The sequence below is a fragment of the Rhinolophus hipposideros genome (assembly GCF_964194185.1).
Source record: "Rhinolophus hipposideros genome assembly, chromosome: 3".
In the NCBI taxonomy this organism is placed as follows: domain Eukaryota; kingdom Metazoa; phylum Chordata; class Mammalia; order Chiroptera; family Rhinolophidae; genus Rhinolophus; species Rhinolophus hipposideros.
Window position 1 is genome coordinate 43087834 of NC_138049.1, and position 23775 is coordinate 43111608.

The following is a 23775-nucleotide window of genomic DNA, read 5'->3' on the forward strand; positions in this document are numbered from 1 at the left end:
CTTCTATGCCTACAGCATGGTGAATAGAAAGATGAAAACGCCACTCACTGGTGTATAGAGTCAAGAAAAGGTAAGGAGCGAAAGTGAACTATATTCGATTTCTAGGCTATGTAACAAATTCCTACAAATTTAACAGCTTGAAACAGCGATATTATTTATTTATAATAAATAAACAGCGATATTATATAACAGCGAAACATTTATTATGTCATCATTCCTTTGAATCAGGAGCCTGGGCATGGCTTAGTTGGGTTCCCTGCCTGAAGGTCTCCCAAGATTACAGTCAAAGTTTCAGCCAGAGTTGGCTTCTCATCAGGGGACTCAGCTAAGAAGGGCATGCTCCCTTGCTCATGTGGTTGTCACCAGCCTTCAACTTGCAGCTTAGGATTCATGGCAGATTCCTTCTTCAAAACCAGCAACGGAGACTCTAGAGCAAGCCTGCTAGCAAGACGGAGTGTACATAATGTAACAAAATTGCAAGAGTGATGTCCCATTACCTTTGCCATATTCTAGTGGCTAGAAGCAAGCCATAGGTTCCACCCATACTTAAGAGGAGGGCATTTTACAAAGGAATGAACATCAGGGGCCAGGCATCATGGGAGCCACTTAACTGTCCATCACATGAGCCTTTTTTTATAAAGTTTTAAAATGGGAAACTTCTGGGTGTCTTTACTTCCAACTGTCAATTCAAGGAAGTTTGTTATACTATAATGGGACCATCATTACACTAGTTTAGGATTATTAGAATAAGAATATATGTCCTGAAAATAACTACATAGAGACAGGGGTAAAAAAAGAAATAGCTTCATTCTTTCTGATCTTCAACATTCATTCAGGAAAGGTTATACTGTACATTTTTTTTATATAAAAATGTGTTCTTCACAGTCTCGTATGCCTCTGAGAAATCTCAGGTCATGGTTTAGAAACTATAAAAGAGAAAAATCCAAGTATACTTTATATACATTACATTATAATAATATTGGATTGTTGCTGGTTGCTTACCCATCCATATGAAGTTTGACTTGACATGAATATTTAGTGAAATATTGAAAATGACTTTAAAGCTTTTCCTTGGGCACCTCTTCTTGACCTCTCCCAAAGAAACCAAGATTTTTTAAAAACTAGAGGCAATCTAAAAATGTCATATATTATATCTACTCTTCTTCCAAGTCATAATGGCAGTTTCTTCAAAAATACCTGCTCTTCTCACCCCTTTTTTTCTCCATTTATACAACTCTATCCCTTAGGCAAGCTGTTACCGCTTCGTGTCTGGATAAATCAGCATCAGCCCTCTGCTTGATGCTCTTACTCTAATATTTCTTCTCCTCTCTGTCAGTGCTGTTCAAAATTGAATTTTTCTTCTACATAAACTGCTTTTAACAAGCACTTTTTTTTCATTCATTTGTGTTGCTGCTCTTTTTCCTACATTACCATCTATATACACCCATGTCTGACTTTTTAGAAGGTCTATCGTCTAAAATACTTTCCATTCAATTTTACTCCTATTTTTTAGTACAAATCATCTTTCCCCCTCCACATAGTCCCCTCCTGGCCCCTACACAAGACAATCCTGTTTCTGTTTCTTTAACTGTGTTCGTATTGTACCCTCCGCTTGGATTGTCCATGCCCTGTCATCATGCGTGCCCTAAGTCACACTGACAGACACTGCAGGATGGGGAGCCCAGGTACAGAGTGAGGGGAAGCCAGATGTATATATTAGAAAAGGAAAAAGAAAAGATGTAGTCATAACAGAACACAGAAGATGGGGGCACGGAAGAGCCAGAAGGTTGGAAGAAAGCAGGCAAAAAGAGCAATGATGTTATCACACCCTAGAAGTCAAAACGAATCCCCAGAGTCAACCCAGGTTTGTTAGCCTGGCCAAATATAAATATCAAGGGTCAAAATACCGTAAGCAGAGAGGGGCAGACAGAAAACATCCAAAAAAACAAAATCCCAGAGGGCAAGAGGCATGAAGTTACGTACGAGGATTTACCCAGACTCTAGCAGGATGGGCAAGCAAAGAGGTAGGTAAATGCATATTCACCAGGTACAGCTTGATAAGCGAGCCAGTATTCTACCTGAGACCCTGGTTTACCCATGACCCAGTGTACTTCCTACCCACTGTGGTGGCTTAAAAATAAAAAAAAAATAAAAAGAATACTTTTCCTTCCACCTTCTACGTTCTTCTAGCTGGGATAATAAATTAACAGAGACAGATTAACAGAAGAAAATCAAATTTTTAATATATACACATGGGGAATTCACATAAGCGTGAAAATTCCAATGACAGTGTGCAACATGGGGTACATATGACATTTTGGACAAAGAAGAAAAGGAAAGGAATGGGGTCTTAGATTTCAGAAGTGGGAGTAGGTGATTTACAGGTAGTTGAGGAAGAGGAGAACCTACACAGCAGGCAAGTTCTTGCTGGGCACCTCATAAACAATGGGACACATGGGATATCTAGCTAACAGGCCCCTGCTTGAAGCCCTCTATGTATCATATTCTATTCAAATTAGGCTAAGACAACATCCTAAGATTCCCTTCCTAGAGTAGACCTTTCCATCTGAATATCTTAGTGGGAAAGGGGAGGGTCAAAGGTTCTTTCTGAGTCTTGTTTCTTAATAAACAACTTAAAATCAATATCCCAAAAAGGCAGCTTCATGGTGGCAAAATTTTGGTTCCCTTCACCAGGTAAATAGGTGCTTGTGGAGGATCATGGATTTTAAGGCCAGTCAGCCCTGGGTTCAAGTTTCTCTCCTACCATTTGTTAGCCGCTTGACCTTCTAGATTAGTTATTGAACTTCTCCAAGTTCACTTATGTGTAAAACGTGGATAATCATACCAGTCTCATGGTTGTAATAAAGGTTAAATATGATTACATATATATAATATGAAGTGCCTGACATCTAGCAAGTATACACATATTTATTGATTTTAACCACTTTATTGTTATTTTCATTTTTCCATCTGCCAAATTGTATTTGAGATCTGCCTGGCCTTCTCTAAGCTCTTCTGATCTGTAGAGTATGCCTCATACATTGCACCACTAATCACAGAGTGTTCTGGGGGTTTGTAAAGTGTCAGGTTATTTAAGCTAATTTCCCCAATGACATTATGAACTCCTTGAGAAGAGGCGTCCCACTGCTGAGCTCATCATAGGGACTCAGCCAGCACTTGTTAGTACAATGCATTAAAAGGCCCCACTTCATTCATTCATTCATTCATTCATTCATTCATTCATTCATTGAACTAGTACTTGTTAAGCATGCATTATGTGATACACTGAGGGTATAACAACAAACTATAACAGCTTGGCTTCTTGGAGGTAGGCACAGATTATACCACTAAATTAATGGCACTGTGAATCTTAAAAATGGAAGGACCTGAGAGACTGCCTAGCCCAGCTCTCAGTTTTACAAAGGGGTGATTGAGGACCAAAGAGATGACCCTTGGCTTTTAATTTCTTCTTCACTGACCTTTTTTTTTTTTCCTATTAAATCATTATCATTTTGGAAAACAGAAAAATGTCTAGGATGATTTTAACTGAATAAGAGTTTGGAAGTGAATTGTTTTGACATCTGCCATGTCATTGTGAAACTGAGCTCACTCTTCTCAGAGAATGTTGCTAGCAAATGTGATAGCATAACCTATTACACATTTTTACCAGAAAACTAACAAGAGTTCTCTAGGACTGCTGAGCTCTGGCCTCATTGCTTATTTCCCAGTGTGGAAACACAACAAAATCCATCATAAACAGAAATAGGTAAATCAGAGAAAATGCAAAGACCTTTTCTACTTTGTTTGCTGGGGAAGGCCAAGATGGTGGCTTCCTCCGATGGTCATTCCAGACCATTGCTTAGTACCTTTGAAAAGACACATCTAAGCATTTATATATGGAAATACATTTGAATCAGTAAGATGAGACTGGCATCTGAAGATTGGGTAGCTTTATTCAAACTGTTTGCTCAACATACTTCAATACTTGATCCACAAACTTATTTCAAGATTAGAATGCCAAGGTGAAAATTAACACCTCTAGTTCAGTGGGGCTAATGAGACATGACTTATTAATCCTACAAGAAAAGCTTAATTACACACTGGAGCACTGCTTGTTTCATTGTTAAATACTACCCGGCCCCTGAAGAATTAGAAAATAAATAAGGACTAAAATAGAAAGTCATGTTATAATTACCCTCTGAAATGAAAGTAATACTTTTTGTCCTCACATGGAAAGCATGTGTCACTTTTCCCCCCTAAATAACTCAATATTAGCATTTGTAATAAAAGCTTGATACAGACATTCCTGAAATAGCTAGACATGTGGACACTGGGGAAATAGGAGATTATGATTCAACAGCACTCTGCTAAGAAGGCCAACTTTACTGCCTAGTTTCAGCTGCAGCAATGTTAGTCCCATCCAAGTTAATTAGCAAAACGACTTCATTATCATTTACTTCTTGTTCTTTTAATAGGTTCTTCCTATTAAGGTACACTCATTTTTAACACTAAGGATTTCATAATACAAGTCTTCATATTTTGGAACATATTTTCATTATATTTTATTGGCACTTATTTAATCAGTCCATCATACCCAGAAGAGAAGTAAGGGGATGGGGGAAGCAGGGCTGCAAAATAAGAGGGTAGTAGACATTTACTCAAGCTTTCTAAAATTAAAAAGGTAGAACATAGTAAACCCATGGTAATATGCATGATCAACAAGTTTTCCCATAATATTTGATGTTCTAAGTTTTGTTTTCATTAGTAAGTTCAAGATAAGAGCACAAAGGAAGAAAAGAAGGGAGAGAAGGAGGAACAGAGGAAAGAAAGGAGAGAACTTCTGGGACATTCATTTATCACTTCAGAATAAGTTCCCTTGCTAAGATATAGATGGGGAAAATATTGTTGGCATTTTACATACAATTAGTTACAAAGTATACTAATAAACCAGATTGTCAAATTATGTCAGTCACATCTAAATAACAAGCAAATTGCCTTACACAGATGGAAAATGTGTAAGATGCATAGCTCTCTTGTATAAACAACCTCAACTAAGATGTATTGATTAATTTTGTCCTACTTATCTATTCTGTTTAAAATCATAGCCTGTATTCTTTTAACCTTCTTTTTAAAAAGAGAAAAATCATTAAAGCCTAAGCCTCACATTTCAAAATCATGAAGTTTTCACAAGTCTCCTAATTTTTAGCAGTGAGAGAATTCTATCTGCGTTGGGTTCCCCAAAATTGTCAATAACTATCTCCTCATCATTGCAGTTTCAGAAATGTAGCAAAAGTACCCTTAACATAAAATTTTAAGGAGCCAAATTAGCAATCATTTTAATTGTTGTAATATTGAATAAAAAAAATATTACGAGAAAGGTTAGTTTCTTTCCACACATGTTAAATCCCAAAAGTTGTGTTTTGAAGAGAATATTCCGAATAAGAAGTTAGCTAGTGAGACTAAGGTCATGAAGTTGCCCAATGGCTTCCCTCTGTTTAATGGCCATGAATAATACCTCTTGCCCCAGCTATAATGAAAATGTGTTCTTATTCACAAGTAATAATGGGAAATAATGGAAGCAATCATAATATTTGGAAATAATATAGAAGACATATATAGCTCTGACACGTCTTAGCTGTGGGATGTTTGATCATTTAAGTTCTCTGAGTTCCATATTTCAAAGTGGGAGTCCTAATAATACCTAATAAATTTTCTTTGAGAATTTTATGATGTAATATACATGAGAGAAGTTCTCTATAAAATATCAAGCAACAAATAAATGAATAAAAGGGAACAGGACAAGAAAGAATGGGGGAAACCAGTGAAAATTCATCACTGCTATTTTGAAAATTACTGAAAGTACATACTCTCTACACAGACAAAAGGCAACTTGGAAGAGGTTATCTGAACAGGACGAAAAAGTGTAATGTACTCTTCCAAATCCACAGATACCTAGATGCCATTGTCACAAAAACTGTTGAGTGGCTAATTTCACAGTTGGCTGACAAGAATGTTTTAAACATAGCTCCCTATTGCTTCCTTCCCCTCACTAAGTGGTAGAGTGAAATCTCACTTCTCTATGAATCAGATCTGTAGCCTAGTATCAGCTCACTAGGTGTGCTTACTTTGCATTGTTCATTTATTCATTCATTCACTCATGGGACCAATGTGTTCTGACCCCTGAAACACCAGGTTCTGCCTGGAGCACAGGAGATAGAGCAGTATATCTCCCACGTGGCTTACACCTAGCAAGGGTCACTCAACCTCTCCAGCCGGAACTCAATCCGTGAGAGGAAAATAGAAAAGAGGCCCTCTCAGTCTCTTCCAGTTCTAATGTTCTCAGTCTTTATTTTTCTCTGCAGATTTTCATTCTTTATGCTCCTCCAAAGATTCAGAGAATCTTCTTGCAGGTCTCTCCCTCTGATTAAATTATGAAATCATGTTTATAGTATGGATATATACATACATAAACATGTCTATACATATATACACATACGTGTATATAACCGATTTCCTAAATAGAATTCATCTATGCATCACATTGAGAGTCACTGAGGGAAGTCACTCTGCTATATGTAGGTATATTAAATTGTCCCTATTCTCTAAGTGCTTATAATGTAATAGAGGAGACCAATTATATTCACAAATAATTATATATCAGAATTTTTCCTTTAGAAAAAAAAAATCCTTTCAGTTGCTAAGATCAGAGAAGATCGTATAGCTAGTGGAGCTAACATGAGCCTGGGAAAAGGGATAGAATTTTGATGAGCAAAATGGAAGGAGAGAAGGTCATACGAGAAGTAGTATGGGCAGAGGAAAAGAATAAGAACAGGGCTTCTGAAAATATACTGTCCATGATGGACATTTCACATGTGAGACATGAGAGATGAGGTTTTTAAAGGAGATAGAGGCCAAATGTGAATCATAATACCAAATCTAGGCGCTGGGACTTTTACCTTGGCTAGCACTGTCAAACAGAGTATGTATAATGCAAGCCACATACATAAATGTAAAACTTAAGTGTCCTCATTAAAAATGGTAAACAGGTGAAATTAATTTTAGTCACATATTTCCTTTTACTCAGTATATGGGTACAATATCATCTCAGCATATAATCAATAGAAAACATTATTAATGAAATATTTTATATTCTTTTTTCATACTATGTCTGGAACCTGTGGGTATTTAACACTTAGCACATCTGAACTTCTGCTAAGGGCTAGTGACTAGAGACTACCATACTGACAGCGCAGCTCTAGGCTATGGAGAAACACCACTGAGTTTTGAGGTAGAGAGTGATTCAGTAAAAGCAATTTTTGGCAGTTGAAAGAGGTTGGGGTATGTAAAGATATATCAGCTTGTGAGAATAGTATGAACATAAGACAGGGAGATGGTCCTGATGAAATAATCCGAGTTTGAAGTGATTGGGATGGACTGTGGTGGTCGACTCCCATATTACAGAAGTTTGGGAGAAATATCAGGTCCACACAATCCAATTGAAGAAGAAAGCAATGTGCAATATGCTAACTAATATACTTAAAGGAAAAGAAGAATTATTTTTTTTTTGCCTCACTTGATTATCTTCCTTATCTCATTAGATAGGAACCACAATTTCACAAATGTCTTCTAATGAACTGTGCCAGGCTTTGGGGTAAGGGTGTGTGTGTGTGTGTGTGTGTGTGTGTGTGTGTGTGTGTGTGTCTGTGTGTAAATGGTTGTCCTTAATGTCAGTAACTATATTTTGTGGGGAAAGTGGGCACTTACATAACAGAAAGCCAAGCTATTCTTGAATGTTCTGGAAACACTAAAGAGGGAATATACAATTCTGTCTGGAAGAATCTAGGAAAGATTTTTGGGGGAAGTGACATCTGCGCTGAATGTTAAAGGGTAACTACAATTTCTATGAGTAGAAAGAGAAGAAAGGGCATCATGAGAGGAAGGAAGACCATGAGGGAAATTAGGAAATTATCTGGCATGTTTTGGAAATGAATATTTGCCAAATTTAGAATCTCTGTGGACATACCACAAGAAATGAAGCTGGAAAGGTGATTAAGGAGAGATTGGTGGTGGTGGAAGGTCAATACGTAGCTAAATGCAGTGTTCCACTTTGCTACAGAGACTTGGATCATTATTGGGAAGAGAAGCCTCTCTGGAGCCCACAAGTGAGCATTGGGGAACATGGCTCTGGCTTGAGAAAAAGACACAGAGGGGTCGGTTTCTGAGAGAGTAATATGAAGACAATAGCTTGCACATTCTAACTCAGAGTACTGACTTAGTGTCAGCTATAAGGATCTGCCTTTTCACTGAAAAGTATTCGACATTTCACTAAATTGACCTTTTCTTGCCAATAGCAAAGTCACTTGCATTATCGTCTCTGTTCAAAGTTTGCGCATTATTAGGGGTACAATGTATTTATTGAAGGTGAGCTTTTGCTGTGTGGCACTCAGTATTCTGTGAGAAGAAAGCTTCAGGGGAAAAAAAAATCACTGTTGCTTCATAACAAATGATGAGAAATACGGCAACTTAAAAAGGACACCCATTTATCAGCTCACAGTCCTGTAGGTCAGAAGTCCAGGTAGGCTTCACTGGATTCTATGCAGAGTCTCACAAGGCCGAAATCAAGCTGTCAGCTTGTCTGAGCTTGTACATGGAGACTCTGGGGAAGAACTGGCTTCCAAGTTTATTCTTGTGGTTGACAGAATTTAGTTCCTTGTGGTGGTAGGAATGAGGTCCCCACATTCTTTTTGGCTGCTGGCCAGAGGTTCCTATCAGTTCCTAGAAGTTGCTCTTTACACAAACTTAGAAACTTAAAGTCTGGCATGGCTTCTAGCAACATAAGACCATGTCCCTGGGAAGACTCCACCCCCCTTAAAATGTCTGCCTGAGACAGCTCGATGCTGCCAAAGGAATTTACTGTTTATCAGCCAAAACCTGACATAGTTCCATAAACTCCCTCTTAAAGGAGTTACTTTAGAAAACTTACAATTACAAAGCCTTTCACTGCCCCCTTTGAAATATAAACCTCCTACCACCCAGAACTGTCTGCTTAAAGACCTGGAATATGAACCCCCAGGGAGGATGCTGTTCCTCTCTTAAGTCCCAGTCCCTCTGGGAGAGTAAGGACCTCATTGAGATGGGTGCCTTGCTCTAATTTGCAAGCTACCTCCTGTCCTGAAGATATAAGACGTATTTGTTTTTGTTTTTTCCTTCGGATAAGAGCAATTAACAAAGGCCAGATGGCTTAATCACAGTGACCAACTCCTTCCCAGGTTTTGTAATTTTCCACTTCCCTGACTGCTAGAGGTCTTACTTGTTCCTTCTCCCTCATTCTCTCTTTAAAATACTCAGTCACCTCTCAACATCAGAGTTGAGCTCAGTCCATACTGAAGTCTTTTTCCCCTGCTGCAGTAGTAATATTACTGAATAAAATCTGTCTTTACTACCCTTACCTGGTGTCCAGCTTCGTTGTTCTTTACCACCACTCAATAAATAAGGGTTTTATTACATCGAGGCACATTCCCCTGGTAAAGTTGTTTGATTCCTAGGTGCTAACTCTACTTTGCCAGCTCCTCTGTTCTTTATGTTTGAGAGGTGAGTGCTGGCCTAAGAGGGCTTTTGCTGAACACTAAATGCATTAAAATGCATTTTTAAAAAATAAGACTAATTTTCAGAAGAGAAGATTTTAGTAATCTATTCTTTTAAGCTAATTTTTAATTCACTACTAGTCTTATTAGCTAACAAATCCTTCAGTAATTAGATCACCCTAAAAGACAAAATAGGTAAAAGAAAGCAAGCACTACCTATTTTTTCCTTTGGGAAGGAGAAGAAATTGAAGAAAATACTTCTGCATTTGATTTGAAATATCACAGCTTTTGTTTGCTGAATGGGAGGAAATTCTACTTGTGGCAAAAGGAAAATGGAAGAGCTGAGATGCAAGAAGGAATAATGAGACAGAAAGATTAGTGGCTGCCTAGGATTGGGGAGGAAGAGATGGGGACATGGGGATGACTGCTAATGAGGATAGTGTTTCTTTTGAGGGTGATGAAATGTTCTAAAATGTGCGGTGATGACTGTACAATTCTGAGTATACTAAAATCCATTGAATCGTACACTTTCAAATGGGAGAATTTTATGCTATGTGATTATATTTCAAAGCTGATACCAATAAAAAAGGAATAGTGAGTGGCAATATTGATAAATATGGATAATTCCAAACAAATAAGGATTGTGTAAAACAGTCATAACAAAATAATGCTTAATTTAGAAGGGGTTGGAAAAACAGACTAAAATGAAAATCCTGACCAAATATATACATACTAGTTGGGAGAAGGTGATTGGAGTTAATGTTTTGAGTTTATCATTAGCATAATGATTGTTATTTTCAGGAATTATTGACTGGATTTTATCTTCTTTTTCTACCCTTGATGAATCTATTGTAACCCTTTTCATCCTTCCAGGATATTTTTCTGTGAAGAACTGATGATCCAACCAGACAGAGAGAGAAAAATAATATTAACAATTGTTCATTCCAAATTACTTTATACCTCTTTTATTTTTTTTAAGTCCTATACTTGAACAAAAATTACTTTAGCACTCTTTCAAAACCTATAGCATGCAAGGATTAGTTTTGCACTGATAATTAACATCCAGTCCTTTTACTAAAATTAATCCAAATCTTCATAGAAAGAGGATGAATTTTCCCACACACACGAAGGTCAATATAGCTAGATTCTATTTTGAACTCTGCTGGTCATTAGCTAGGTGGATCTAGGTATTTGGAACGAATGTTGGCTTCCTTGTCTATTGAATGGACAGTAAAGCAGGTAGTGTGTCCTTCATATCTCTGTTGTAAAAATCAAGTAAAATGGTGTTTAAACTAGAGCTTTAAAAACTATAAAGTGCCACACTGATGGTAGTACTGTGAAAATTGTGTTTTTATGATGATTAAGTGCATAACAGGAAAACTTACTCTAAAGTTTTTTAGGTTGTACCTGTACATATTTGCTTAAATTTTATATTAAACTTGTTGAATTTTCAGAGTCTAACTTAGTAATTTGAACACGATACATTCACATTTTTGTGTAATCGATCTGCTAATGGTTTAATTCTTCCCTTAAAATGTCTAATGTAAAAATTAACATCATCTTCAGTCATTATAAAAGAAATATATTAGCTTAGTGTTACAGAGATTCAAAGGGAAGAAAAAGACACTGTAGAGAGAGGACAATGAGAACTACAATCCGATGAAAATTAATGATAAAAAAATCATTGTACTTTTAGCCTCTTTATGGCATTAAGAAAAATTCTCATACACACACACACACACACACACACACACACATACACACACCATTTCTTTGATCCTCACCAAAAACAAAATTTGTGAGTTAAGAAATAAGACTAAAAAGTTGACTTTCTATTTGGTAGTTACTACACTTGATTTGAAAATAAATACATTCAACTATTACTGGGTGTGAGAAGTAGAACTAATATTACTATACAATTGACTTCAACTATACAAGGCAGAGGGAAGAACTTATCCAGTTAACTTGATCTCTTTAAGTGTATGAGCCTAACTTGCCAGAATGATCTGTTTGGACCAAGTATAGTAACTTAATTACCTGTATAATTATTACCTCTCCAACTCACACTTTTCTATATAAACAGGATTAGAGTGTGGAAGATTCTGCTTCTGAAACTTACCAGCAGGACAAACTTACTAAACTCCCAACATTTATTTAATGAAGTAAAAAGAAACTTTAGGAGAAACAGTTTCATGTACCAATGAGATGCTGAGATTAAGAGTAATTGGGATTCCATGTCAAAATAAAATTCAGTTCCCATATTTTTCCTTAAGACATCACTCTACTAAATGAGACCCCTGAACAGAAGCAGAATTAACTGGTTCTTTTTAAGTTTGGTCATTACAAATGCAAAATGAGTATTCTTCTGCATACAGAGTGCCAGAGGACTACTCAAGCTAAGGCAATAATGGTAGCTGTGATAAATTATGTATGCATGATATCAAAAGCTGAATGGAGGGAAGAAACCGAGAACCCATTTGAAAATTTGGAATGTGCTCATTGCTGCTCCTACAGTAATTCCCAGGAGGAGAAGCACTAAGCACAGAACAGTAATAAACTCTGTAGTTTTGTATAATTTATCAACTTTTTTTTTCCTTTTCAGTTCCAACATTGACCCTTCATGGTTAACCGAAGAAACAAAGAGCTAAATAGCTTCCTTAGCGATTTGATAGAGCAATTATGAGCACCCTGACTGATACATTTTCTGCTTACTCTACTAACAAATGGTGTCCATTTTCCTCTTAATCTACACCCCTATCTTTGCATTCGACTTGACATGTGCAGAACACTGCTTTCCATGTCCTTGTTCTTGTGCCCCTCTTCATTTGTTTCTTTCTCATTACAGCTCTCTTATGTGATCATTATAATAGAAGAAAAGTGAATTCTTTATGATAATTTTCCTCAGCTGCCCTTGGTTAATTTTTTTCAAAATGTGATTCCTCTGGGTTCTCTGACAGCAGGGCACATTGAAAGCTAATCAGTAGACTCTTTCTTAAGTGTCGGTATCTTTTCAAGGAAATTTCCTGTCTTAGAATGAGAGGATTGTTTTTCACAGCAATAGGGAGTACAATGTGATGCAACCGTCCTGAAAGAGGTCAAGACTGTCTAAAACTAGGGGATAATAAGAAATTAAAAGTTGAGATTTACCTCGGGCACTAATTTCCCACCCACTGCAGTTGCCTTTACTTCCTTATACATGAACCTCTCAATATAAGAACACTCATTTAGTGCTAATCTGGTGGAATCCCTTAGAATAAGAGAATGTTAGACCCGGGAGGAATTGCTGAACTCAACCGTTTCAAAGCCCTGTATTTCTTGGGTGAAAAAACAGAAGAGCAAGGAGTTTTAAATGCTTTACCCAAGGTCAAATAGCAGGTAACTTAGTTTTAAAAACACTGCGTAAATTATAAATACACGATCTTTCTGTAAAAATATTACTTTTCATTATTGTTATTATTATTATCATTACTTATTATGTATTCAAATTTTTCAAAATAAAAAGGTGGGAAAAATGAAGTCAATTATATTGTGCTCCACAAATCTGTAAAGTACTATACAAAGATACTGTTACCTACTTAAAGAGAGGTGGTATCCAGATGCCGTAGCTATTAGGATAGTCGAAGTTTATTCTATCTAACTGTTTTGATTATTCAGAAGTTATTTCCTGAGCATCTGTGACCCTAAATGTCAGTGATACAACGATGAACAGTCACAGTCCTTAATCTCCTAGAACTTAACATTCTAGAGAAACACACAGTAAACAGGCTATTACAGTTCCGTTTCAAGAGAATTAAATCAAGCACGCTGTGGTGGCACATGGAAGGATCATGGAAGCCAGCCTGAGTCTTTAAGAAAGACGTTCCCAAGGAACCTAAAAGACAGGAATTAAACCAAAGCCTGGAGGAGGGGAGAAGAAAGCATTCCTAGACATGGCTAACATTTATTGAATATTACTATGAGGCAAGCACTGTTCTAATTACTTGACATGCTCATTGACTCCTAACAGCAGCGCTATGGGAAAGGCTATTAGTATCCTATTGGGATACCTTTATTGGTGTCCCAGACCTGATCAATCAGGCACAGAGATATTTTTTTTTTTCAGGCTATGGAAATGTTATGCTTCTGGCCCTGAAGCAAAACTGAGTATGGCCTATTCAAAAGAACCACAAGTTGTCTTGTGTGCTGAAATTTGTACATAGAGCCATTGAGGGTTGTGTGAAGCTGCTTTGGAAAGGAGTAAAGGGTCTTTTAAAAACATGTGAATAATGATAGGGACCCATTAAAGTATGTTAAGCCTGAAGGCGACATGATCAAATTTCCATTTGGAAAGAGCACTCTGGCATCAGCATAGAGAATAAATTGAGGCAGTGACAAAACTGATAGTGGGGAGACCAGTTAGGGGCCCATAACATTCTTAAAGTGTGACGTGAACCAAGGCAGTCACAAATGACAGTGCAGACAAATAGGTGGATGGATTCTAACAGTAGTTTGGAGATAGCATTTTACTGGCTGATTGGATGTTAGGGAAGGAATAGAACCAAGGATGAAGGACTCCAAGGTTTTGGGGTTGTGTGATGCAGTGGGCAGAAGGAGAGCCATTCGTGGAGATAGTGAGGGGAACAGCAGAGGTTACAATGAGAGGCGATTGATGGATTTAACAAAGATCTTATGGAGATCTGAATCAAGTGGCATTCAAAACCAATGTTACTTGGATCACCTACTACAAAAGCTATCAAAAAGAAAGTTCTTGAACTATCAGGAGAACAAGTGAGCTTCCTATTATTCTGGCTGATTTTAATTATAAATGGCCTGGTGACTGTGAAAAACCACTTTGTAAATTATAAAAGCATTATCTTTCTGTAAAAAACATTACTGTTCATTATTGTTATTATTATTGTTATTATTACCACTACTTATTAATATTTTTCCTTCCTTTTATCAGGTTCAAACCACCCAAATGGCCCCTTTTACCTGCCCCTCCATGGAAACATTTTTCCTTTTTTACTCTTTTTTTCACCTCCCCTTCCCCTACTTCCAGGTTCAATGGCAGGTAATTTGGCTGGAGTTAAGTGGTTTTGTCTGCTCTCATCAATCAATAAACAAGTATTTATTAAGAGTCTCCCAGGTGAGCATCCAAAGCTCTATGAGTGGCATTGCAATCAAGGGGCCATGTTCTTTGGGTTCAGATAATTCTGAATTTAAATCATCCTTCTGCATTTCCCAAAAACATGCCCTTGGGTAAATAATCTGCTCATCTCTTGGCTCTTGTTTCCATCAGAAAAAAATAAAATGGATAATATTTTACAGGTCTGTTGTATTACACGAGATAATAAATGTGGAAGAAAGTAACAGAGAGCGTAGTGCTCAATAAACATAGTTCCTGTCCACCTCATAAGGCTGTTGCTCAGATAAATGAGCTAATACTCAAAAGACAGTTATTATTTCCTTGCAATACTTCTGCTATAAAAGTTCAGTCATTTTTAATGAACTTTGTTGCTATTGTTTCTATTATTGTTTTTACTGGTACCAGGGGCTTGCGGTAACCATGTCGACAAATCTTTGAGCAGCATTCGAATGTGTCTTTATTATTATTATTTTTGAATTCCCTTATTTCTTGTTTCAGCTTGGGAATCATTTTCTTCTTTGCTTAGTGCTGCTTTGGAGAAACAGCCAGATGTCTTTACAATTTGTCGCTTCTGGCAACATACTCTGTTATTTAGACACTCTGCTTTGTTCAGCTAAGTTACCGTGTCTATTAAAGCTTTAGTAATCTGGAAAAACTATAATTATGCTGTTCTTGGAACACAAAATGAAAATCACTTAGAGATTAAAAACTGGAGCTGAAGGAGGGCTTAAATGTCATTGTAGGTCTGTAACCTTTTTTTTTAATAAAAAGAAATAATATACTTTTTTAAAACTTTCATATATAAATAGCCTATTGCCAGTATGATTTCTCTAAAGAAAGATTATTAAGATATGCATTAAAGCTGGCAGAGCTAAAGGGAAGACACTTTGGTGTTAGAGGAATAGTTAACCTTCCCGTGTTTAAGAGTTAACCCTCCTGGTTTTACAGTGGTGTCCACAAGGATTGGATGGTGTGGCTTCTCCTTAGCTTATTTTCCTGGACCGAAGGCAACAATTCCCAGCTTTTAAGACTTCATCCTAGTAGACACTCGAGTGCTTCACGATGTTGTAGAAAACCAAAGAGGAATCTTGAATATTAAATTAACTGAGTATCTCTGGTTTTTCCTGAGCAAGGTTTATTCAGGGGCTGCTATATTGTCTCTTAGCACGTAATCTGAGACTGATTACAAAACAGAATAAGATTTCATTTCCTGTGTCCTAGAGAAACTCATTAGAAACTATTGGTTTGTCTTCCTCACTTCTCAAAAATTCCAAGGATTGCAGCTTAACAAGATAAGTGTTAACTTCTTGTTTTTGGTAATTGTGCCATCTTGCATTCTAATGTGTAACAGGAGTTTCCATTAAAAGTTATTTGTATTGAAAATGGACTTATATTTTTCATAATCCAATTATATGATTAATGAAAACTACAATTATTTTGTTTTCCTCTTTAAAATGAATTGTAAGAACAAATTTATCAGCCTCCTGAAAATATTAATTTTGCTTAATTTTTTTAAAAGTGCCCAAATGTTCATAAAGTTCTGTCCCTAGTCTGACTTAAGGCTCATGTCATAACAACCCTGTGAGATAGATCTTATCTTTGTTTTACAGATGAGAATACCAAAATTCAGAAAATTTCAATTACAGAAATTAAACCAAAATGTGACTCGGGGTCTCTGACTCCCAGTCTTTGCACTTCACCATGGACAACTCAGTCATGTTAGCTGAGATCTCATATAAAAATCGTAGTTGCCCTGAGCGGCATAGCGGACATGAGGATGCTTTGGAGGGTGTAATGGGCCTGACATAAGTAGAGGAGGCAATGTAACGAGTTAAGCCAGTCCTGCACACAAAAAGCTGGAGAAACGAGGCCTCCCAAAGAGAGGCCCCGTGGGTGTATTTAAAGCATCCGAGACATAGAGAGGCCAAACTGGCAGTAGCAGTGTATTCTACAGAGCAAAACCTCCATGGTAATAACTGGGCTTATCTTAAATGGAAAGTCTATAGATGGAGTATTGGAGACTTTCAGAATGAAAGATCCTCAGTGGCAGTAGGAAAAATAATGACCTCATATTCAATCAGGTTTAATAAATACAAGGTTTACCAGATGACATATGCACTCCAGTAGAAGGCTTGCTAGCTACATTCTCCTATATCTTGAACTACTTCCTTAGCAGCCTTCACCTCTTCAGTGATTTTTTTCCCTCCTTCTTTTTCCTGCCTGCCACCCTGGATCAGAGTTCAGCCACGAGGTTACTTTATAGCTTCACTCACCCCCTACATGCAGATGTCTCCCAAGTGTTAGCCCTAAGCCCAGCTACTAGCCTTTGGTCCTGTAATTATCTACACAATGTACCCAGCCATTTACTACCCACCATGGGAAGTGGTCAGAGTTTTTTCCCCAAAATTCCACATCTACCAGGATCACCCTCCCCAGGAAGATATTAATAGAATCTGGAAGTCTCTAAGAAAGAGACATAGGAAAGATTGAAGGCCAGTGAGGGAGCTGACTAAAGCATAGAGATGAGAGTGAAGGGGGATGGAGAGCAGTAAAGAGGCCAGCCTGAATGGTACAGACACCGATGTTCATGAGTAATAAGAGAAAATGAAACTAACCACTCAAACTGGGATCTCAGAAGGAAGGGCCTGGGCCTTCAAGAGGAAGAGATTGGACTTGATCCAGTGAACAACGAAAAGCAGATGAGGGACAAAGTAACTTGTATTAGGAAAATTAATCAGACTGCATGGGATATAGGAAATGAGCAGGGAGACATACCCAAATGTTAAGAATTAAGAGAGGCATTAAGTGTCTTGACAGGACAAGGCAAGAAGAAATTAAGGAGCAAGTGCACTGACTGTGGTAACTAAAAAAGAAAAAGACAGTAGAAAATTATTTTAAGTTTTGTGTATCATTCACTCCACTGTAAAAATACAGATGTGCAATTAATACAGACCCATTGAATTGGAATTCCTGAGGTTGGTATCAGGTGTGTGTTTTCTAAAGGCTCTGCAAGCTCACCATGGAGAACCACTAGCTTATAAAGCAAAGCAGACAGAGTCTGGGCGCACTGCCTTTCAGTGAGCTTTCTCGTTCTTCTAAGTCAATTCATAGGTTTAGCCCATTGCTAGGAGGGGTAGTGATACACAGAGAATAAGGCAGTAGCTACCACAAATCTAACACTTATGAACAATGGAATGCCTGTCTGGTTCTGCCTGCAAGAACAAGAATTCAATGAAGGGAGATGACGGTGGGCTGGGGCATCAGCTGGAGAGGTCTTCCACAGGAACTGGGACATAGCCCAGACCTTATAGGGTGAACTGTAGCTAAAGGCAGATGAACCTATGAGCTGGTGAAAGTGGACAAGCATTGTGTAGTATAATTCTGGGCAGAAGAGTGTGGGTACTGCGTTTGAATAGCCAAGGAGGCCAGGTAATTTCCCAGCCTCCCTCCAAGTTGCTCCTCTGTACGAGGCTGGTGACCCTCATAAAGGCCGTGGGGCAAGCACATTTTATCTTTACTTTTCCCACTTCTCCCATTTGTAGCTGGCCCTCTTCCACCACATGATAGCTTTCATTCTCTGATACTGTTCATGAATATACATTAAATTCATTCACACTTACAAATGACACATCCCATATGTTAGTCTGCATTATTAATAAACTTTTGTATAGTAGTGTCACTTGTAGAAACCTTTGTTCATTCTCACTACAGCCCTGTGAATGGGGAGGTCAGAGATTATCTCCATTTTATAGGTAGGGAACGAAAGGCCCAGAGAATCTAAGTGGCCACCTCAAGATCACACAGCTACTAAGTGGAGAATTTGACTAGGGGACTGGGGCCCACTTTTCCTTCTGCCATGCTGTTCTGCATCTTGCTGCAGTGTTTGCGTTTCAGCAGGGATGAGAACCGTGTGCTAAAGGCATGTGCCTCTCTTTCAGGACTTCGGACATCAACTTGAAGGTAGGAAAGTGACTCCCAGCAAAGCCCTGAAATCACCCTACATAAGTCATGCCTTTGCTGTCACATTACCTGCCAGTTGTGAGATCACAGGCAAGGTAGAGAACATTATTTTCTGAGCTTCACTTTACCTGTCCTTAAAATGGATAACTATATCTGCTTCATAGGGTTTTTCTGAGAATTTCCTGAAATACCGCCTGGCCAATGTCCTTGCCACATAGTAGGCTTCAGTACACCTCATTTTTCTCCCTTTTTTCTTCCCCATTACACCTACACATAAGACAAGCCATGCCAAGTCAACCACACACTCCCCCAGACCCTGCAAAGAGCCTTACTGCCTCCTTTTTACTTTTGCTCTTAGCTCTTTCTCTCCCCCTCAATCCTTGTGTCCAGCCACTCCAGCCTCTCCTGACTTCTCAAAGTAGCCAAGCATTTTCCCTTCTCAGTATTTTTGTGAATGCTGATTTCTCTACCTGAAACCCACTTTACCCTATGCCTGCCCACTTTGCTCTTCATGTTCCAGATGTCAGCCCAAGTATCACTTCTTCAGGAAGGACTGAAATAGGTTCCTCCTGTTATTCTTTCTCACTGCATCCTGTAATTTGCATTGCTATTACACATACTTGTAAGTATGTGTGAATTTTGTTTACTGGTTTAATGTGTTTTCTGCACTAGACTATAGACTGCTATGGTGGCTGCTATCCCACAGTACCCAGTACAGAATCAAGTACACAGGCATATAAATATTTGATGGCTGTGTGTTGGATGAATGCTGCTATTATCTCTCTCCTTTGGGATACCCTCCTACAGCCTCCTCACTAAATCATGTACCATGCTCTACATTCCACACAAAAGAAAAGAAAAAGAAAAAAAGAAAGGAACTCCTATGGAGCTCACATCCCTGACCATTTCCTTTATTTTCTTTCCCCAACATTTTTTCACACATTATCATAAATTAGGTTGCATTCTTTGGATGTTTCAGGATACCCTAATCACATCATTAGTTTTACAAATGCTAAAACTCCTTCAGGATCTTTTTTTGGAGTCCCCCATAAACCTAGTAGAATAGCCAGAAACGCTATTCATGCTCAGTAATCTTTTGAGGAAAATGAATAGATCAGTCAATCCTAGTATATCCCTTTTGCATGGAGAAAATCTTTACATAGCAAATATAGAGACATAATTACAGCAAAACAATTTCTAACCATTACCCATTGCTGTAGTCCCTTTTCTCGGGTTTCTATTTTGAGTTTCAATAAGAAGCAAATTATCTTATCTTGAAAGGGGGTTTGGATTTATTTTTCATAAGAAAGGCAGGATTGGAAGCTTGCATTTTTCTCCAAAATTTAATAATAGCACTAGTAGAGACTTACACTCCTCAGCTGGCCTTATTTCAGTTGTGAGTCTTATACAAAGTTTGTAGGTAAGCTTCTGTCATGATGTAAGAGAAAGACCCAAATCACCAAATGTGTTTAAATTCATTGAGAGCCAGAAGGGGTCACATAGCAGGTGCATCTAGTCTGAGCATGTTTTCAGAATCAGTCAGTCCAATTCGGAAATGGACAGAGAATTTCAAGAGAAACATCAGGGGACTTAGAGTTACTGTCCTCAAACAGGAGGTCCTGGTAATTACCCACTGATAACCTCAGTAAGTAAAGAAATAGCTTTTGATCTTACCCCCTTCCTCCATTCACATCTAAAACAAAACAAAACAGAAACATGTAAGTAAACTATGTCCTTATTGTGCCCCAAAGGGTAACTCAATTGAACTGGGATTTTAATTTCTACATCCCTTCTGTTATTCTGAAGCAGAGCCTTCAGTTTACTAGTTACCCTGCTGATAAACCTCACGTTGCTCATTTCATCAGTAATTTTTGAGCAATTAACAACAACAATAGATATATACATATATGTACACCCATACCTACAGAATATATGCATTTTAATTTCATTTGACAATTGCCTAGCAGGTTCTGTCTATGTAGCTACCGTGTTTCCCCAAAAATAAGACTTAGCTGGACCATCAGCTCTAATGTGTCTTTTGGAGCAAAAATTAATATAAGACCTGGTCTCATTTTACTGTAAGACCAGGTCTTATATAAGACTGGGTCGTATTTTACTATGAGACTGGGTCTATATAATATGATATAATATAATATAATATAATATAATATAATATAATATAATATAATATAATACCGGGTCTTATATTAATTTTTGCTCCAAAAGATGCATTACAGTTGATTGTCCAACTAAGTCTTATTTTCGGGGAAACACGGTAGTATCTTCTCCCTGGTTTAGTATTTGATATTATAACATGGGCCAGGAAAAGGAAAGAAAGTTTTGCTAAATATCCTTACACCATGACCATTGTCAAGGTTGGTACGAGGGCTGTTCTTCATGTGGCATCACTTAATCACCTGTATTCCCACCCCTCCTTGGCTTTGTGACCATCAACAGAGCCTACGTGAGACGACTGCTGACGAGTCCCTTTCTATTCCCATCTCTCAGGCTGCAGAAGTCCTGAAGGTTGATGGAGGGCCATGCTATTCAAACAGCAGGCGTGGCTGAGACAGAAGCTCCTGGTGCTGGGAAGCCTTGCCGTTGGGAGTCTCCTGTATCTAGTCGCCAGAGTTGGGAGCTTGGATAGGTAGGTGATTAAATACATATTTATGCCCATGTGACTTTAAGTGTCTCTTCACTGATACTGCCTTAGGACATAATTTTAAGTCTATCCCTTTGTTTTCCTCCTTCAAAATTCCCAAGAAGCATGCTTTTCTGCAGTATTGATTTTGATTTATTGAATCTTTAAAAGAAAGAGATTCAAGTTGCTCAAACCAAGGTTGTCGTCAAGATCCATTTTTATTCTGTGTGCATTGACATTTGTTTTCAGAGAAGGGATAAAGCCGTGTACAGTAAAAATATCATTTTATAGAGCTCACTGTGTGCATCTGGTTGTTGACCTCTAGCAAAATAGTAATGATGTATTTATGGATCTTCATTTTGAAATTTATGAGTGAACAATTAATGTGCTACCAGGAAAGTTAGAATTATGTTCAAGCCTGTGCAGGAGCTCAAGTTTGGAATACACTGTCCTGGAATGATGGCTGCAGGCTTGGGGAGTTTTAACTATGCTAATTAGCTCTGGTTTCCAGGATCTGAATGTACCAGACCAGGAGGCTGTTGTTCAGAGTAATTGCCCAGAAAGCAACGGAAAATCCATGGAGAGGAAATTTACAAAGCTAGGTGTTGGCTCTAAATAAGCAAACAGTAGAGAGGTGTTAGACCTGCACAAGTCCCAGCGATGTCATCTGGCTTCACATTGAATACCTCTGTGCTGTCCCACATCCGGTATGATTGTTAAGGATAAAGAAGTGAATTTCTGAAACATGAAGCTTCCTTGTTTGCCTTTTAAAATTAACTGCTGCACTGGAAAGACTATAAAGTATGTTCTCCAGGAATTCAATTCTTAATCTTCCATGAAAATGACACCACACTTTAAAATGAAAATAACTTTCTTACAGCTTTCCTTTTCTAATGTATAGATCTTACTTATACCTGGGATAGTTAACAAATAATTTAGCCGTGGTCTTTATTTTCCTTCAGCGAGGTCAATTTTGACAAATAAAGTGAACCCTTTTGGATGTTTTTCAATTTAAAATTCCTGAGTAAACTTTCTACTCACTAGTTGCTAACAAAGGGAAATGGTATAATCCAGAGCTTATCAAGGACTTCAAGCAGTTCCCAAAAAGTAGTGCTCAGTGATTAGTGAAAAGCCTTGAGGTGGTATCATTGTCCTGTGTCCACAAAAAATACTTTTCTATCAAGTTCTCCGCAATGTCTTTAGTTAGCTTCCAATTATTGTATTTGCTTTTTATTGAGTTATTGATCTAATAATCATTAATGCATTCGTTATTTAGTTGATGATTCTTTTCATTTTTAACCTGATCTATAGTCTCTAATGGGATAACTTTTAGAAGGAATTGGATTGCTTGGTAGGCTTTCTCAAAAGTTGTCAGTTGAGAGTTTGAGCAGATTATGTCTGAAATTGACACATTCCTACTTTGGCCTATTTAGTAACTGAAGACCCCACTCTCTGGGTAGGAGGCTGAGCTCAGTTACTTCTACTGTCCTTTTCAATCCTAAGAGTCCATGTGTTTTGGTCTGAGGTCCATGAGCAGAATCCCACTTCTTCAGGAAGTGGGAGTAAGATGATATTTTCTCCTGTTTTGAGTGAAGGAGTCCCAAAAACAATTGCTCTGCAGGATATGAGCTCCTAAGGTAGAAGGTAGAAAGAGGAAGGAAGAAAAGAAGGAAAATGGCCCTTCCTAGAGGTAGGGAAATTCCTTTCTAGCTCAAAAGAGCAGAGATTGTCTGTTGCCGCCTCTCTCAGCCAGGGTTCCTCAAGAGAATTAAGTCCTACAGGAAAGGAGTTAATGGACTATTTTCTCAATTCTCTCAAGGTTGACACTAACATCATTTTGCAAGCATAGGAAAGAAGTCCATCCATTACATTCAAGGGAAGGCTTAGAGAATTAGTGCTTAATTTTCAAACAGAACCCAAAGATAGCTCTCAATGAATTTATGATATCTCAATCAATGTCACAATTAAAAATATCTTTGTATGTGTTCTACTTTTATATCTTCCATTTATAGCTCTAACATTAATCCCGTTAACAAATTTATAAAAACAAAATTCATGTTTCTCTAAAACAGTAACTGTGATATACCCTGTTTTTTAATAGTATTCCATATTTTCATGTTTTCTACAATGAACATGAATTGTTTTTAAAATCATAAAAGACAAGCCCCACAAAAAAGTAAAATATGTTCATATTGTTCCTTAAGCATTAGGATAGATAGCTGTTTAAAACAGAGCACAGGCTAAGCCCTTTCTCCTCAGTTCTGCAGAATGCATTGGCATGACCTGAGGTTTTTCTCTTCTCCCTTTAATTATAAACATTACAAAAGATAAAAAAGGTACAATACAGTCTCTTGGGAAAAGCAAGAGAGAGCCTCGTTGCCATAGCAAGGGAGACATAGACTCCAAATTATTAGGATAACTGGAAGGAATTAGTTTAATAGCCATTTTACTAACATTACACCCTT

At 37.8% G+C, this 23775-nt stretch overlaps 1 protein-coding gene across 3 annotated transcripts in view; it reads left to right on the top strand.

Annotated features, from left to right (window-relative positions):
- HS3ST5 (heparan sulfate-glucosamine 3-sulfotransferase 5) overlaps positions 1 to 23775 on the top strand; it is a 253367-nt gene that overhangs the window by 226441 nt on the left and 3151 nt on the right. For all 3 annotated transcript variants that reach the window (XM_081039158.1, XM_081039159.1, XM_081039160.1), the window contains one exon: positions 21178 to 21316. In XM_081039158.1, coding sequence (XP_080895284.1) covers positions 21210 to 21316 — 107 coding nt within the window. In that variant the 5' untranslated portion in view covers positions 21178 to 21209. The remainder of the gene's footprint in view (positions 1 to 21177; positions 21317 to 23775) is intronic.